Source organism: Sinohyriopsis cumingii, chromosome 6 (assembly GCF_028554795.1).
Source record: "Sinohyriopsis cumingii isolate HCF-2022 chromosome 6, ASM2855479v2, whole genome shotgun sequence".
Taxonomy (NCBI): domain Eukaryota; kingdom Metazoa; phylum Mollusca; class Bivalvia; order Unionida; family Unionidae; genus Sinohyriopsis; species Sinohyriopsis cumingii.
This window is the reverse complement of record NC_142966.1, coordinates 90363187-90382094: the sequence shown is the minus strand read 5'-3', so window position 1 is coordinate 90382094 and position 18908 is coordinate 90363187. Positions and strand designations below refer to the sequence as shown.

The 18908-nt window shown below is 36.2% G+C and overlaps 1 protein-coding gene across 1 annotated transcript in view; it reads left to right on the top strand.

Moving 5' to 3' along the window:
• The window catches only part of LOC149797421 (uncharacterized), a 112120-nt gene that overhangs the window by 53296 nt on the left and 39916 nt on the right, over positions 1 to 18908 (top strand). The window contains exons 8-9 of the mRNA XM_089962210.1: positions 3460 to 3546; positions 18221 to 18435. Of these exons, the coding sequence (XP_089818336.1) occupies positions 3460 to 3546; positions 18221 to 18435 (302 nt within the window). The remainder of the gene's footprint in view (positions 1 to 3459; positions 3547 to 18220; positions 18436 to 18908) is intronic.

Genomic DNA, 18908 nt, shown 5'->3' with positions numbered 1-18908 from the left:
TTTCCACTGAAAGTCTTCTATCAGCCAGTGTGCCATAAGACTCAACAAGGCTATGCCGATGGACAGGTCTGACCGTGCATCAGAGGTCAAACTAAGGTCAGATTGGGCAGAAACTAAATCACGCACCTTGCTTTGTATCACCTTATGCATGTCAGGTATCAAAGATGTGGAAAAGTACTTCCAACTTGGAATTTTATAGCACGGTTCTGCCTTGGCCATCAGAAATCGAAATCCAATGTCTTCAGCAATGGAAATTGGTTATACATCTACTGCCATGAACTCTGCAATAGCTTTGTGCCAACTAATAGCTCTTGGGTCGTCTTATGCAAATGGCTGCTTCCAGTCCAGCATGGCGTCAATAGTCAGAATACAAGGAGTTGCTGCAGCTGCTGAGGTTAACTGCGCAGCATCCTTTTCTTTTTTATCTGCCAGAAACAGGCCATGTTTGACAATGTGCTTGCAGCACAAGTGCTAGACAAGATTTGATGTATAGTTTTTTGAAACCTTTCCACCTCTGGAAATGCATGCTTTGCAGAGTGTGCAATTTGCTTTGGACTCGTCGACTACATTTACTTTGAAGTAATTCCAGACTAAACATGAGTGTTTCAAGTTCAACATTATGCATAGGCTTGGTAGTATATTTAATAGTGTACAATCGCTAGTCAGTATTAATAATTCAGTCGATTCACGTTCTTGAAATAATGTTGTAAATCAAGTAAGTTACTACTAAGTTGTCCACTTGGCTGGTTGGATGATGCACCATGCTGTGAGACGCATGCTGAAGCAGCTTAGCAGCTTGGGTATCTAGTGGTAATGTCGCTGGTTCTGGCATGCCAATATCAATGCTGCATAATATTTGTATGTCAGCCTTCAGCAGTGTGCAACCACTGTTTGTTGATTAGCAACATTGCAGGACTGGCTGAAGAACAGATTAAATATAGTGAGTGATAGTTTCGAAGTAGTTGGAAATTTCGCTAGCTACCTAATCTGCCTAGCTATCTGCTAATGTGTATGCTGGAAGTTCAATGGCCACACGAGGCCTTATTGGCTGGTTGGCTGCTGTGATTGGGATGAGTGCATGAATGGTATTGATAATTTGTTGTGTGCAGACAATCAGCAGTAGTTTACAGCAAGTGTGTTAAAAAGTATTTACTTTTAAGAATATATTGTCTTTCATTTAACCCCCAAATCAAATGTTTATTCCTTAATTTCCACTATTTAATTCTGATTTAAAATTCAAGCCATGTCAAGATGAATGTTATGCTTGAATTTATATTTTGGAAATTTGTTTACATAGGCACTAATTATTTGTGCCAATACCAATTATATAGATTGTTCTAATCATTGGCCCTATTATGAATATGGTCAATTAATCGGTATAGCTTTATTTTATTGCCATCTTTTATATGGAGTCCTGGGCCCATTGAATTCAGAAAATTTGTATGTAAAGTAGCTAAATTGGGAATTTTTGGAATTAAAATAAAGCAACATGCATGTGTATTGGCAATGCTAATGCTTTACAGTAGTCAGTAAGCATTGCTATAAAGGAATTGCTAAGCAATGTTGCAATTTAGTTATTTACTTATTTTGAATCTTGACAAAGTCATTACCAAAGACTTATAAAAATCATTACCAGCAACAGACTTGCTTTGCACTCAGCATAAAGAGGTTAGTGCTAGGATTGGTCGGCCTGGTATGCAGATAATGTGACTTGGTGGGACATGATGCTACACATCTCTGGCATGATGCCCCAGTGCTAGACATCATTATAAACTGCCAGCGATATGACTAAAAAATTGTTAAAAGCTATATTTAAAAAATCCAAATCCAAGTACAAAATGAAGATAATTGAATGTTTAAAAAATGCATACTCTCTTATTATCAATGCCTGTCTCCAAGTTTGTGATAAAATTTATGGGATGTTCTTCATTCATGGCTCTGATTCTTTGCAGTTAACAAGCCTCTCATTTCAATTGCCAGAACCAATAACTACAGCATTATTTACATCTGAGTAATGTTTGCCCCATTGCACTTGATTTGTGCTCTCCCAGCTGATTCACAACCATCAAAATTCATGTTGATAGTGCTTGCGAAAAACCAAGTTTGATCACATATCAATGTAAACTGCAAAATGTTTTGGTATCTGTTTTGGTATCTATGTTAAATCTTGTGGAGACATCTTTTCAGCAGTTAGAATTTATGCAGTTTTAGAATATTCAAATTAGGTGAATTCACAGAAACGCATGCAGATTGGATTATGGGGCTGTTGTAGTTTCACTTACTAAGAGGTATTTATACACACATAAATGTAAGGTTTTGTGACATTTTCATTCAGCAATTATTGTGCATTTTGAAACATTGATGATCGAAATTGAACAGTAGCTGGTAGGAATTCTTCTGGCTGACCAATGTTGACGTCAATATAAAAATGTTCTTTCTCGTCCATTGCCCATTGATGCATGTGGTTTTTTTTTAATTATATAAAAGTGATGCCAGAAAGTAAATTGTTGTTATTGAAATCACTTTGTTCATGACATGAATGACCACTGGTAGAGTGCAGTGTAAATAATTCTGCACATTTTAAAAACTTCTCATACTCTCTCATGAACAATGTTATTTTCAAAGTTTAAGGGCTAAGGTACAGAAGAACCTTTTTCACAGCATATTATGTGTCATGTGTATAATTTAGAGTTCTCTTATATGATGCCATATAATTATTGTAGGACAAAAATTGAAAAGAATTATGACATACCTGTCATCATGTTCCATTGTTCCTGATCATACTTGTACAGCAAAAATAGTATGGTGTTCATTTGTAATCTCGAGTTTTATTTGTATTATTGCTGTTAGGACTCTATGGTCCTCAGCGAACAGAAATGAAGCAAAAACTATCAAGTTTAGTAAAAATTCAATAAATAATTTATTTCCCTAGGATACAAAGTGAAAATTTAAAAGAACTTCGACTAGTGTGAATTAAATCCCAAATAATCCTCAAAGTTCTATCACAAGGCAAAAAAGTTAGTGTTTTGATTGTGGCGATCCAAATGAAGTCCAATCTTGAATATGCTGATGTGCCACTAACCATGAATGTGCTGATTTGCCAACACTTTTGCTGTGTCACAACAATCTATAATGCCTTTGAATGAATTCACTATTTTCCCAAAATAATGTTAATCCAGTCAATGAGCATTTCCTAATTCCAATGAAAATTTCTTTTAAAATTCCACTAGAATTATATTAAAATTGGAACAATAATTCTGTTTATCACAACCTTTATATAAAATACTGAGGTACAATAAGAGGACCAGGATGTGGGTTATTTTTCTATAAAATTTGTAAATAGGGTCAGGTCTCTTAGCTTAAATTTAACAAATAACTTGACAAACATCAGGTAGACCATGTTACATAAAGATTTTATTAGACTCGTTTATTTAATACAATGTTTTTCACTCATTGCAGGCAGAAGAAAACAGTATCAAATTCCCATTGATTGGACTACAGCAAAGACATTGCATCATTGTCTAAGGAGAGAGCAGCTCTCACAGGGTATGTGTACCAGATCTTATTCCCTCATTATAACGCTCTCCATGGGAGTCATAGAGTGTACCATCCTATAGTGAAACTGTCTCGTAATAAAGGATATAATATAGCACTCCACCACTGTCAGGCCCTTCATTATAATATAGTGCCTGCCATAAAGTAGGTGTGGTCATGGATCACATTTCATTATTCAGTAGTAGAATTAATATACTTCATTATGAGTTTGTCTTGGTATTAATTGGTACAGTAAAACTCGTATTGAGCAGCATTTGCTATGAGTGCTCCCCTGTCATTTATTTCTGCAGTCATCATGCATGAATAGATTTTATTATATAAATCAGTGTTTCCCTTTATGCATATTTGTGCATCAGGGATGCATGCTGGAGAAAATTGACGCACACATTTTGTTGCCTTGCATTTTTTCTTTTACGCAAAGGATTTTCATAATGTGGTCAGGATTTATTTAATACCCATTGCATTGGCTGGTTCCCTGCTTTGTTTGCTTCCTGCCTTGCGCTCCTCTGTTCGTATAGCAGAGTGCAACGCAGGGAACATACAAAACAATGAACCAGACTAGCATGGGCAATGTTATGACGGAGTAGCTTCCCCATATCTCGCGAGCTCTCATGCAATTTCCATTGAGCTTAGGAAGCTGTCATCTAGATGTTTCACCTCAATGCTTGTTACACTAGAAAGTGATCTCCAGATTAAAACCTCGTGCACTAAGAACCATTAGTGAAGAAAGTGAAAGAAGCAGAACACAATAGAGTAACTGTGGATCTAAGTTTAATGAAAAATGGAGAAAATAATTCCCTTGACTAGAATACAGCACATCCATTAGGATTATCGGTGTGACTTCTGATTGCGTGATTGCGAAGACTGCAAAAGTGAATAATCCTTTCATGACATAGTTTTAGAATTTTAACAAATCTGCCCTTGTTTGCCACAAGATATCTGGAGAAGACATTATAACCCAAGACATTCTTTTGCAACAAAGAAATCAGTAAACTTGCAGACACAAATGCTGTATTTGGATTACAAAGTCAGCAGGACATTGCAGTTTTTTTTTTTTTTTTTTTTTTTTTTACTTTGCTGCAATAAAAGAAAGATCTTAAAGTTCAGGTGTAACTTATTAGAAAGAAGATGACTCATTATCCTCTTTGATATTTGGATAAATGTGTTCTAGGACGAAGTACAATGAAACCGATGATAGTACACATTTTATGAAAGGCAGTAAATTAACTGCCTTTGGTTAAAAAGATTTATTTGGCTTTTTGTATTGGCTTGTATGTAATGTGTTGGGCTATAATGTTGCTTCCTATTGATTATAAGGAGACTGTTAAAAGTACGACTTTAAAAGAAAAATGAACTAATAAAATTATTCTTTGAATGGACAGTGCATTTGTTTGTTAATTGTGCATATTAGTTTATTTGTAAGTTTAGAGAGAGAGAGTATGTTGTGCAAGTTGCAATATCCTATTTCAAGCTGAAAAAATACAAGTTATATGAAAATTTGTGAGTATATTTTTGACCCCCCACATTTTTTATTTGACCCCCAATTCTGACACCAAGGGGTTCTTTTTACCATTAACTTTACACCCCTGGAGGATACACTGTAAATGCACTGTTGTGAGAATCACATGCACGTTGCAGGCAAAATAAGCAGTTTGACACTGCTATAATTGACTGTATCACAATGACAGAGATAAACACCTTTATTTTAATCCTTTATAACCATGACTGCTTAGAAGGGCCTGCTTGCAAAGTGCAGTTTGTTTTAAACAACATTTCATTGAATGACTTCATCATAATATATTTAATACTTGAGCAGCCAAGTAAGTTGTTTGTCATGGGAGTCATTCTGTAATCCTTGGGGTGAATTATTTGTTTTTAATAAGGGATTATCATTTTTTTCAGATTTGATTGTCATTGTACAAGGTTCATGTTGTTTGTTGCTTTTTTTTGATGTTGCCGTTTTTGTAGTATTTTTGGGGGCATCTCAGTTTGGTTGTAAACGTGGTTTTGCCTGTCAGAGTTTCCATATTTGCATATATTTTATTTCATAGATTAAATCTCTGCAGATACGTCAGGTAAAGAATACAAAAGAACAAAACTATGCCAACAACAAAATGGCAGCCACTTTTTAACCAATACTGCCACATGTATAAGCACAAAGCAAAAACCTGAAAAAATCGGCAACTTACACTAAACATCAAAGGGAGATAATGCAGCTAACAGCATTAAGCTATTCAGTTATTAAAGTATATGCATATAATCTCTTCCTTAAAACACTGTCCAAAATGTTGCCCCATCAATTGCTTTCTGACGACCATAATTCCGCAAGTTTCTGCATGTGAATCAAACACTTAAACAGCTGCTCCTTGCTCATTGCAGTTAGCCATCATCAGATTTGTTCCGAGACCAGCAAAGTATAAAGGTTTTAATTAAATTTAAAAACAATGAAATTACTCCTTTGTTTGTGCCTGCCTTATGAACAAACCGAATTCAGCCATTTGGTTTTGCTTATAATTTCATCAGTCAGGTTGATTCATATTGAAACTCTTGCAGAAATGTGTAAACTATCAGACCTAATTTTCCTTGACTTTGATATTGCTAGACTTATTCAGTTCAACAATTTCAGGAGTATTTAACATTTGAGAAACATTTATGTGTACCTGCAGGCGTAATTGACACAATGTTGATTAAGAAGTTTTGACCAAAGAGCAATGAAGTGTTGGCTTCAGTACTCATTGTACACCACTCCGTCAATAACTCTTGCCCTGATTTTTTTTTGTGTAACAATCGTCGACATTCGTACTTTTCAGTTTGTAAAATATGGATGCTGTGATTTCATTCCAAGTAATGTGAAACTACTTCTCAGCCTTAGGATATCTGTAAATGCCAATGCAGGATTTTTCTGAAACTCGCTTCTCCACTATGATCTTTTTTCTTTGAAACAATGCTCTTTATTTCATGAAGTATTCATTTCACTTGGGTGCCTTACTACCTTTGACCACATTTATGATTGAGTACTTCAGTTAAGGTATCTAATTATATTAAATACACAGTAATATTTATAACAGTACAGTCGACTCTGGTTAACTGCACAGCCTCGGGCCCGTCACGAGACTGTGCAGTTAAACGGAGTGTGCAGTTAACCGAAGTACGGTATAGTACAACTTTAAATCAGCATGGCACGAATATAGGTGAAGAATAACATATAAAGATGATAAGAATCCACTCTTTCAACGTTTACTTAAATGAAACAAGAGTCTACAACGAACAACACTGACGTAATATTGTTAAATCAAACACAATGAAATTGACGATTTCCGAAAGAAATTGGCAGTTGATGTCTGCACACAGGTTTTACTAATAAGTTGGTGAATTGCCGACTCTGTTTTGTAAAACGGTTCAAACAGCTCACATTCTTTCTGTTCCATGAATCTGCATAAATTCTGGAGTGACTGAATAGCGACTTTAGATGAAACCTGGTCATCTACTGCGTCGCCGTCATCACTTCTTTAGTCATTTTCTACTGAGTCATCGATTTCACCTTCTGTCTGAAGACCGTCATCTATTGCAACATATGATTGTCCCCACGCTATTGCTCCCTGGTGGGCGGGAATATGCATCTATCTACCACCTATGGCGTCCTTTACATGTCAATCATTTACAAAGTCGTATTTACTGGCTTAATTGTCAGCTTTTTTGAAGCGCTACAGCAGTGGACTGGCAATAACTGATCCTGACTATACATTGTGCAGTTAACCGGAGTAAAATTGTAATGAATAATGTGCCACGGGCAGAACATTTATTGTGCTATTATCCGGAGTGTGCATTTAAGCGAAGTGCAGTTATCCGAAGTTTGTTCCCATAGAAAAGCGTTGGGGAAAAACGGGACCGGCGTGACTACATGCAGTTATCCGGAATGTGCAGTTAACCGATGTGCAGTTAAGTGGAGTCGACTGTATTGAATTGATCAATTGAAATGAGTTCACCTGACTTACAAATGGGGCCACCAGATTTTAAGCATGTCGGATTTACATGCCTTGTAACTTTTCTTTTATTTGATACAAAAGACACAGTTAACTGATAATACAAAGGAGGTCAGCGTCTAATTCGGTGCAGCAATGCGATAAATACTTCTCAGGTCAGATATCAAAACACAGTTGGCACTTACTTGGGTTCTCAGAGAAATGCTCGTGGACATAGCTGTTATGGTAGAGGGACAAATTTTATGTTGGAATAAAAGAGTGCAAATTGCATTTCTGATTATTACACTTGAACCCAACTAAAAGATGGAACTAAAAACAAATTTCACTTGATAAAAAAAACTTTTATGATTGGTTTTTATTTATTAAGGTACTGACTTCAGTAGGCATAAGTAACATTTTCATTGATCAAAATTTTGTTGAGTATCGTTATATATGGTATTCTGAGAATGTTATTTGGAAAGAACATAAAAAAATGTATGACTTATTAAAAGTTGAAAATTTCATGAAGTTGATTAAACTTTCCCAACCCTATTTATAGTTTTTGACTATACAATGAGCGATGTATCAAAGTTTCAGTTGCCATCAGTGATCACAATTTTCTTCAAGTTCAACAAATAGAGGTAAATTTTTTGGTAATTACTAGTTTAAAAAATGGGCTCCATGCCTGACCCCGCGTTAAAAGCAGGTTCATGAGTTATCAGAGCGCGAGTTATCGAGGGAGTAGCGTAATTATCTTTTCACTGACAGAAATGAGTGCCTGTGGCTGTGGCAGTTGTCTTGCTTATACATTAATTGCAGTATCATGGATTTTGTTGCTAGCCTTCTTGACTCCTACACTTAGATGTGTTCTAGATAAGATTTTCTTTGCAAGAGAAAATTGCACTCTTTCTTCAATTTTGAAAATAAGACCATGATTCCTTCTCAGTTTAAGTGAAGACATGAAATAAGATGTTTTCAACACATTCAGGCCGCACAAAACAAAGGGCATGGTGACCAAGAGGAGTCTTATCAAATTGGGCAGTCTGAAATGGCTTAAATGGTTGAATCAAAACCACTGACAACTAATAGGTAGTCTGGAAGTATTTTTTTTTATATTGTCAAGGATGAAAATAACATATGAACAGATGACAAGTATATGTCTCTGTAATCTGCGTGTAGGAAATAAAGCCATGATGTCATCAGACATAAAATGGCACAACCCTAACACTGACAGACCTTTGAAAGATGAAGTGGCCATAAAGTTTATATGTGCATCGATAATGTATAGTATTGTAGGCTGTTTATCATGAATTGTATTGGTCATTTCACCCCATGTCAGGTTTTCTTGTTTTGAACTACTTACAGAGATATAATTCAACCTTTTCTTTATAACATTGAACCTACTGCACTCAGTCATTTGGTCCCCTTTCTGCAGAGATTTACCTTGTATCGAAATTAATTTCTGCCATGTACAATTTACCAATAGAAATTATAAGTAGCCCATCTTGACAAAATCTTATACCTTGCCGGAACAGAGATAAACATATACTTATTTGTTGTAGGTAAATATTTGTCTGTTATATTGCCAAGTAAACTTGAACATCAGATGAAACTACTGTTTTCTTTTTCTGTTTTTTTCTCCAGTTATATACTATACATAATGCAGAAAAAAGAGAACCAAAGCATTTCTAGGTCATTAACTGTTTTTAGTAAAGTTCCTCTCTCATAAAATATGGAATTCAAACCACTACTGCATAAGTTATCTCAGTTGTATTTAACATTAGAAATTTTATTTTGTATTTGCTTTGGTATCAGTATAATTATTGCCTGATAGCTTTCTTCAGTTCATGGCCTTATTGTTCACACCAAGTTAAAAATAATTTTTTTCATGATTCTGCTTGTTTTGAGCTTCTGACCAGCGAGAGTTTAAGTAATGATGCTTGTTTTGAGCTTCTGACCAATGAGAGTTTAAGTAATGATGCTTGCTTTGAGCATTTGACCAATGAGAGTTTAAGTAATGATGCTAAAATGCTTATTAACCTTAACCAAATGTAACTTTTTGGATGCTTGACATGTCAACATTTTTAGTCAGTCTTCAGAATTAAAATATTAAAAATTGACGAATTATAAATCTACACATAAGAAACTGACATCTCAAGAAGTGGTAAGAAAAGTAAAACAATACTAGACATTATTGCATCATGGAGGAAAAAGAAAGAAAATTTCCCACCAGTGGGCACAAATTCATGACCTTGTACTCAGAGATAAATGTGTATGGTGTTTGTTTGTAGGCATGCTGTGTCTCAGTCACACACTTGATCCAGTCAGCCACAGTAACTGTCAAGAAATTACTTGACAATTTTTATTTTGCTGTCAATAACCAAATGCTCCAGCTCCGGTGGTCTAGTGGAAAGGACCTCGGAAGTGGGAGGTCATAGGTTCGAACCCCTGCCGAGTCATACCAAAGACTTACAAAAATGGTACTAACAGCTGCCTCGCTAGGCACTCAGCATTAAGAGGTTAGTGTTAGAACTGGTCGGCCCAGTGTCAGGATAATGTGACTGGGTGGCCTGTGGCATGATGCCCCAGTGAAAGACATCACTATAAACTGCCACACTGCAAACATCATTGCGATATGACTGATTTTTTTTTTTAAGCTACATTAAAAATCCTAATCACACACATACACACACACACACCAAATGCTTCAGCAGTTACAAACAGGAATCTGCATACTTTAATAAATGTGATGATTTTATTGTAAGAAGTTGATCAATATTATCATTTAGGATATTGACATTTGTTTCTATGACGGAAACAAGTTGTTTTTATAATTTCCCCATATAAAAGAAGCAGATGATAGGATACATGTGGAGATCATGCTTACATGCAGAATGTCCTAAATTTGTTCGAAAATAAAATCTCAAAATATCTGAGATTCACTGACTTCAGATTAAGTATGAACAATTATCAAACTTTAATTGTTAATGGCAGGATCATAATTGGGGCTAAGTATGATAAAAACACACATTCCCAAAATTGACATCTTTAATGCTGATTCATGACATTATATTCTATAACAGTGTTGACTTTATTCACTGCCTTTATTTTTGTCAGCATCTGCTGAAGTCGTCTTTATTAGGGAGAAACAATTTAATTTTTTAATAGTGGGTGAGTGGGGAAGGGTTAAATGCTTTAAAACAATTGCCTTGTTCTGATTTGTAGTATGAAAAAAGACTATTCCATTCCTTTTTTCATGAAACAGATTTATCATGTGATAAAGTATAAGAAGATATCTAGGTTGGAAAGAACATTCAAGCCCCATACATTAAATGGTTATTCCCTTACAGTACACATGCAGTCTGAATTGAACTAGTACAGATTTGTGTATATTCAGCCTCTCGTCAATTTGGATCTTAATTGTCTTCATCTCAGGATTACTGTTACTTTGTAACAGTAGGACATATATTTATACTGTTCAAGAGAAGCTTAAGACTGTGTGCCTTGTGTCATTTCAGTGCTTAAGTTTGTTCAGATTTCTTTGAATATAGTAAGAGCTTAAAATTATTGCAAAAGAAGTCAGTCAATCAATTCCAAATATACATGCACTGAATACATAAGATTTTTGGTATTATTTTGTCCAGATGTATGATTGAAATAAAGACCAAATAGTATCTTCTTTATCTTTCCATGGGTGGTGTTCATTCATTGGCTGTCCAAATGTCAATCAGTGATGTTGACCAGCCCCACCTTCATTGTGGTTGCCGTGGTACACTGGTGATTTGTAGATATTTATCTCTCCATCGCAGAGTGAATGTAGAGGTGATTAAGTCCCCACCGCAAATTGTGAGGTTTTCAAATATCACATGAACTGTATTATACATTGTCTTTCATTAGTAACTGTGCTTCAGGCAATTTCTAGTGTTTTATAGTCATGTTGGTAATTGAGATTAAACAAGTATGGATGAAATGGGATATGCTTTCGGGAAGATTTAAAAAATCGTATAACAGTTTCACGTCAGTGGAGAATCGATGTGAATAAATATTAAATCTGATCCACCAACTCCTCTAGAGATCCCTTAAAACACATGTATTGCCCAGTCTGATCTACGTCGTCAGCCATTGCTTAATAGTGTCCTCATTATTTTTTTGGACAATTATTGAGTCAACACATGGAAGAAAAACACTGTGAAGAGAAAATGTCAGCAAGTGCAATGGTTTCATACTGGTAACCAGAGCTTGTCAATACTAGTTCTTTATACCGAAATTTTAAACCTCTAGGTCATATTTATCAAATTTTTAAAATGGATAAGATTACCTTTGATAATTGTCATCTGTTAGTTGTTTACACAGTGAGCCACCCACCCTATCTGGAGGAGATAAAGGGCAAGGAACGTTGTAATAGTAATAGTACTCACTAATTTGGGTTCTCAAAAATTACAGGTTTTACAATACATTGGTCCAGATATTTTTGTGATTATTGTTTATTAATACAATAATGTTGTCACAACATGGAATCTCATAACAGTTGTTTGTTAATAGATTCTTGGCCCCTTTAAGTGTTTTAGTGGTTTTTATAACATTACTCCAGCATAACAAGGATGTTCTGGCGTTTATAAGTCATAAATGGAAGATATCAAATAAACTTTTTTACAATACAAAATACAGTAGTAAGAGAGATACAAGGCTGTCACAACCCTTGTTACTACTGTATATCATCAGTTCTGTTATTTTGTCAGACTAAGTTTCTAGTTTCAGAACTTTAATATTTCAGTTGTCTCAGACCTTTGTTAAGTATGGGCATATGAAATCCCATGGAACACACATGTAATTTGTTACTGTGTACAAAATATACAGCAGACTAGGTACTGTGTACAGGTCTGCAAGACATGTTGAATTCAGGGCTAGTGCTAGGAATACCCCCCTTTCACTACGTTACTGAGTTGTCAAACCACAGTGTGCATTTAGACATTGCTACTGGGATAGGTAATTAGACTGATGTCCCTTCCTTTCCCATGTTCCCTTTCAGTCCTTTTTGGTAAATGGAACTCCATGAGGTTAGATAACCATCACAAGTTTTGCAGAAAAGGTCACTTATATCAAGGAAGGTGAGGGTTATTGCCCCTCCTGCTAAGAGACCAAAGATAAGAAGAATTCTTATTGTCATGTCACAACACCCTTTAAGGACAATTCTGCGGAAATGCAGAAAAGATACGTCCCTACTTTCCAGCTATCCCCATAGGGGGATAATTCGGTCTACATTGCTCCTGTTTCATACTGAGGTTTGGAACAGGAAGATGAAGCCTTGACAATTCTAGTAGATTCTCAAGAATTTATTGAAATTCCAGCCTACCTTAAATGTTTTCCAAATCCCTCACCAACATTATCACATATGGTCAAAGCAGAGACTTGGTCATTCGACATGGCTGTTAACAAAGTCTGACCTTCTTCTCCCTGACATGTGCACAAAACCAAATTGTTAAAGTGACACCAAGATTCTTTCTTGTTTAGAAAAACTGTCAGGAGCAATGCCCAGAAGTGAAGTTGCAAAACATCTGAGCAAAGGTCAAGAAAATAGACAGAATAAATGGTGTTCTGTCCCCTTTGCTACATTGAGACCCATAATACCAGCCTCGAGCTTATAAAGACCATTCACCTGCCTGGCCATTGACCCTCCAGACACTGAAGCTTCACAAATGGACATTTCAACAGATTTGTTTGCTCACCTCTCAGTTAAATCCTTGGAGGCTTTATAGTCAAAGGTCAGGTCATTAGTGACTATAGCTTCACATGCTGACCTGTTTTCAGCAGGTTCCTTCAGTTTACTAAAGGAAGAATCAGTATCACCCGTTGCCTTCCAATATCTGTTAGAGGCTGTGATGAAGACTTCACAACATATATTGTTTATGGCAATGGCATTCTCATCGAAGCCTCTTCACCTGCATCGAGATGTAGCATTGGGCTTGTAAGAGTTTTTGCTTGAACATAGCAAACATCTTTCTCAGGGCTTCACCCATGGATTGAAAGACACTAATTGGTGATCTCATTCCATTATCACCTCTCAGGACTTTAAGGGACCAACAACATAGGTCCCTTGCATTAGTTGCATTTCCATCGAAATCAGCCATTGTCTGCAGACATCTGATCGAGCTAAGGGTAAGCCACATTTTGTACTAAAATGTAGTACTCAACCACAACAGCAAAATAGCCAACTCTCCTTTAAGTTCACTCCACAGACGTGACAAATTAAGTGGAGAGACAAGGGCAGGGAATAACAGTCTACTTTTGCCTCACCCATCCCCAATGAGGCCAAAGAGAGAAGGAGAATTTGTCCATTGGGACACCTCACTTTTCCTGCAGTGCATACCTCTTCCTTTAATACAGGTAGGTGCACATGTGGCCCTCTTTTCTGAGGCCTGGTTGACCATCACACTAGATCAGTGGGTCCTTTCTATCGTGAAGGAGGTTTTATATCTATGCTTCATAGAACTTTCTCCTCTGAAGGACACCCATCTTCCATCAATCAAATGTTTTCATATTAAAGGAAAGTGCATACCCTTCTTTGGTACGGTGCATTGGAGAGGGTACAAAGCATCCAGTAACTATCTTTCTACACCCAGATATTTCTTGTCTCCAAAAAAAGCAGAATAGTGAGTCTTTTTATTGACCTTTCCCCCTAAACAAATTTCTGCAAGTGGAAACTTTCAAGATGGAAACTGCAACTTCACTTTGAAATGCTATCAAACCGTCTGACTACACAGTAATGACTGACTGCCTGTTTACACATTCCCACCCTTCTGGTTCATTTCACAAGTATTACACAAATTCAATATGTCCACTGCATGGATCATCCTGATTGTACCTTTGTGGCTTCAGTTGTCATGGTTCAAAGATTTACTCGACCTGATGATCAACACTCCCAAGGGTATTACTTCCATGGGACAATTTTCTCTCACAACACTGAGGTAACGCTTTTTCACACTAATCCCCAGATTCTCCACCTTCATGCTTGGATCATCTCAAATGAGCAATCATCCAGGCAAAGTTTTCAAGCAGCGTTACTGACTGCATTGTACAGGCCAGTGTTCTACATCCAAGGTCTAGATGCAAAGTGGAAAATCTTCTGTGGTTGGTGTGCAACGAAACATGTTAATACTTGCTGATCCTCTCTTGGTGCAAAAGTGGATTTTCTTCTTGAACTTTTGGAGGAGAGATCTTGTTCAGCCTCTACAATCAAACATTATAGGGCTGCTCTTTCAAACACTCATATTTTCCTAAAGGCCAGCTCATTGGTTCAGACACTGATTTTTTGATCATATAATATTTTGAGCTACCAAGACATGTATCACTCGCTGACACCAAAATCAAACCTCTCATCAGCTTTGAGGGCATTGACAAAAACACCTTATGAACTGTTGAGTGAGGCTTCTTCTGAAAATCTTCCGCTTAAAAGCGTTTTCTTCTGGCCATTGTATTAACTGAGAGAAGTGAGCTACATGTTTTATCAGTGAGGAAGGATGTTTATGCTTTAGTGAAAATTATGACTCTGTTTCCCTGTTATGTCAGCCTGGTTTTCTTCCCCAAAACCAACTTAACTAGTATTTCTATCCCTGAATGAAATCCCTGGCCTGAATCACATCTGTGCTGGGAGTGGTCTTCATAGACTTCTTTTTCAGTTAGGACACCTAGATTTTATTTAGCATCTGCTAAAGGGAAAAGATTCAGCTGTATGTTTCTGTTCTATCATTTGAATGTTTGAAAGCATAATAAGGGGAAAACAGACACTGTGGAATATCACGTTCACTTCATTTTTAGTGCAGTGAGGAGAATGTTATTGTAGTTGGAAATGTAGTTGAAATTACAATACAAGTTTATGGTGTGTAATTCATTTTTGCAGAACTAAGAAAGATTATTTCGAGGAAATTCAGGATGCAAAAATGTAAGTATATTTTTTGCCATTCTTATTGGCAGCTAAAGATGGATGTTTATGCTTTGTCACATACATGGTTTTTTGTAGGGGCCCCAACTATTTTAAGACCTGTGTGACATCTATAGCTAGCCTAAATCTGAAACATTGTATCAAAAAGAGTTAACAAGGAAAAATGCAAAACAGCTGGTGTGTGACAGTCCATTCAGCCAGAAGAGATAAGAATTCTTGGCTTATTGGCTCTGAGGCCCTTACTCATTTACTGAAACTGTCAGTTGCATTTTTCCCCCCATGAATTTAGCACTTTGAAAAATAAATGGTAGTCTCTGATAAATATGTGATAGCCCATGGCCTCAATATGCTTTTCTATGCCATTTTTATGTACACAGAGTGTATTGGTAATGTATCTTAATCATTCCCAGGGATCGTCCTGGGCTTCGCCAGTGTCGCAAATTGCGATTTTTTTTCCTTATTGGCGACAAAAGTATCCCATCTGGCGATTTTTTTGGCGACATACTTTTTGGTTATTTAATTTGTACATACAATCATGGATTTGGACTGGATAAATTAAAAGGGAGAATGAAAGGAAGCCACAAACTTGACTAAGCAATGCATTGGAATCAATCTGTTACACAAATGATCCTTTGTTCGTATTGACAACCCCATCTTTAGAGTGCATTGTTACATCATAATCTGCTTATGCTGACATCTGGGCTGAGTACTGTATGCTGTGATACAGTCAATCATGCTACCGAACTATACCTACAACTGACCGACTTCTGAAGACGCGAATAGAACAGATACAATTAATTGAATGTCCTTCTGTTGTTTTTTTTTTTTTTTTTTACATATACCAATACAATAGTTTTGCTGAACCTTCATAGAAAACTGATAACCTTTGAAGTACCGACTACTGCGTATAATTACAAAGCAAATGGAAAAAATCTCAATCACAATTATATCTGTCGACAGTGCAGCATTTTACTCATTGATCTTTTCCTTTTGCCATCAATCCTTGTTATGGCTGCAGAGACTTAAACTCCGCAACAAGAAATAGCAAGAAAAAAACAGTTTTGCATAATTAATAATAATTATTTATTTCTCAAAATACAGGAGTGAAAGAATCCCTAAATTGGGTGTGAATTTATGCTTATATATACGGTCCAATATTGCCAGGTGTTGACTCATGTAAGTTTCATTCATGGGAATGGAGATCTTTGCTTGTCGAGAAAATTTATACAGCATTCAGTGATCATTCTTGGGATTTAGGAAGCAATTCACTTCAAGCTTTATGAAGCTAGCCATAAGGGGGAGGGGGGCTGCCGAGAGACTACTGGTGTCACCTGTCAGCACTGTAGACTGTGAACGTGGATTCAGTAAGATGAACCTCATAAAAACTGACATCAGAAATAAACTTTGCATTTCATCTCTCGAGATTTTAATGAGAATCAGCATGTACAGATGTGAAAAATTAGACTTTGAAACTGCATTCAACAAGTTGGCAGCACTAAAATCACAACGGATCTTCATATAACACTTTGTAACATTTTGTTAATGCTTATTGTAATTAGAGTACTAACTAACCCATCTTTTGTAATTTTCATTGCGTGTTACATTAATAGACTAAATTAACACTTCAAAAAATGTTCACTACTTGTTCTGGCGACACTTTTTGAAAATTGGCGACAAAATATTGAGGTTGGCGATTTTTTTGGCGACAGCTTTTTAAAAGCCAGGACCATCCCTGATTCCATTTACAAACATTTCTCCTAAACTGTTTAAAATATCAGAATGGTATTTTCAATACTGCATCATCCCATTCATTTGTTTTCTTGTTTGCAAGTTTCATTTGTGACTCAGTAAACCTGTCTATGTTGTTCACTTTATCATCTATGCTTTCAAATAGATGAAACAGCTTCTTTAGTTCATTCACAAAATAATTTAATAAACTTAAACCTAAAGCATCTACTACATGAGTGTACATGTTTTATTGTTGTTGTTGTAGGGTTTAACGCCATTTTTCAGCACATGATAGGATGTACATGGCGTCCAGTATTAATGGTGGAGGAAGAACCCGGGAAAACCCCAGAAAGAACCACTTGACATATGTCAACAATATTAGGCCCACTTTGGCCTCTTGTTTGAGTTTAGGTTGGTCTGTTATTATCTGTATTACATAGATGGGCATCTTTAATATAAGACTTGCTACTGTTTTGTTCTTTTTCTTTCTTGCATGCATTCGGAAATGGCAGAATATGCGGTTAGGTATCAATTTTCTCTTCAACACTGTTAAAAGAGTGTTCCTGTTTTTTCTCTCATTCCTCTGTATGATCATGTTTTCCACTGTAGAATAATGATGAGGAAACACTATCTTTCATCATGTTACTGCTGTCTTTCATCATGTGACCTTGTACTGCCAAGGCCAAGGTTACACCTCACTGAAAATTACAGTTTGTTTCTTCTCGACTGACCATTGCTTGTAGATTATTGCTGATTATATCTGATAAAGATTTTTTAAAGCACTGATGCTGGCACATTTGATAATGGTAAACATTCTACTGGGTATGAGTGCTCTGTATTGCAGTGAATTGAAATTCATATACAGGGGCAGTGGCATATATATGGTATTGCCAATCTATTTGTTTGGTCAATATTGTCATTGCACTGAGTCTGATGGCAATATATTGTGATGATATATGATGACATTACTAGATAATTCATGGCATAGTTGGAATGTGAGAAACTATATTTAGTAGAACCTTTGTTTCTATCACAGATGAGGCAATGGCCAGTGAGCTTGGTGGTCATCTAAAAAGAGGTGAAGCATCCAGAAAGTCGCCATCTAAAACTATGTGGCGAAGGCTTGACCCAGAAAGACTGACACAGCCACCAGATTCGGAGGTGAAAAAGGTTGCCAGTCAGTCTTGGCCCCTTTCTCTTCAGGAAATTATGGAGGAAGAGGCAAGAAAGGAACAAGAGAAAGATGAAAAGGTATCGTAATCAAAGTATTATTTTCACCTGGCATTGCAATAACATTTATACCATTATATTATGACAAGTATTATCCAGACTTTTTAACCATCAACTAATTCATTCATTTATATCCACTTAAGCATTTATGTTAACAATCTCTTCATAAGTCAAAATCGATGTCTTCAGATGAGCGTGGATAACAAGTGATATTCTAATCTTTATTGTTTACAACCATTGCTTGAAGACTTTCAGAATACCTGAAATGTAAAGCTAAACAACTTTTTTCTACACTTTTTTCAGGCATTCTTCTCAAACTCTTTTATTGTTGCTGTCACTACCACCACTACCTTAAACTCACCCTCTGAATTTGGACATTGTTGTTCATCGTTTACGACCTAAATCATATTTCAGGGTTTGATGTGGATCAGAAGCATTGTGAGAGGAGTTGCATGTACTTTTCGATAGATAATGTAACTTATTCATTACTTAGG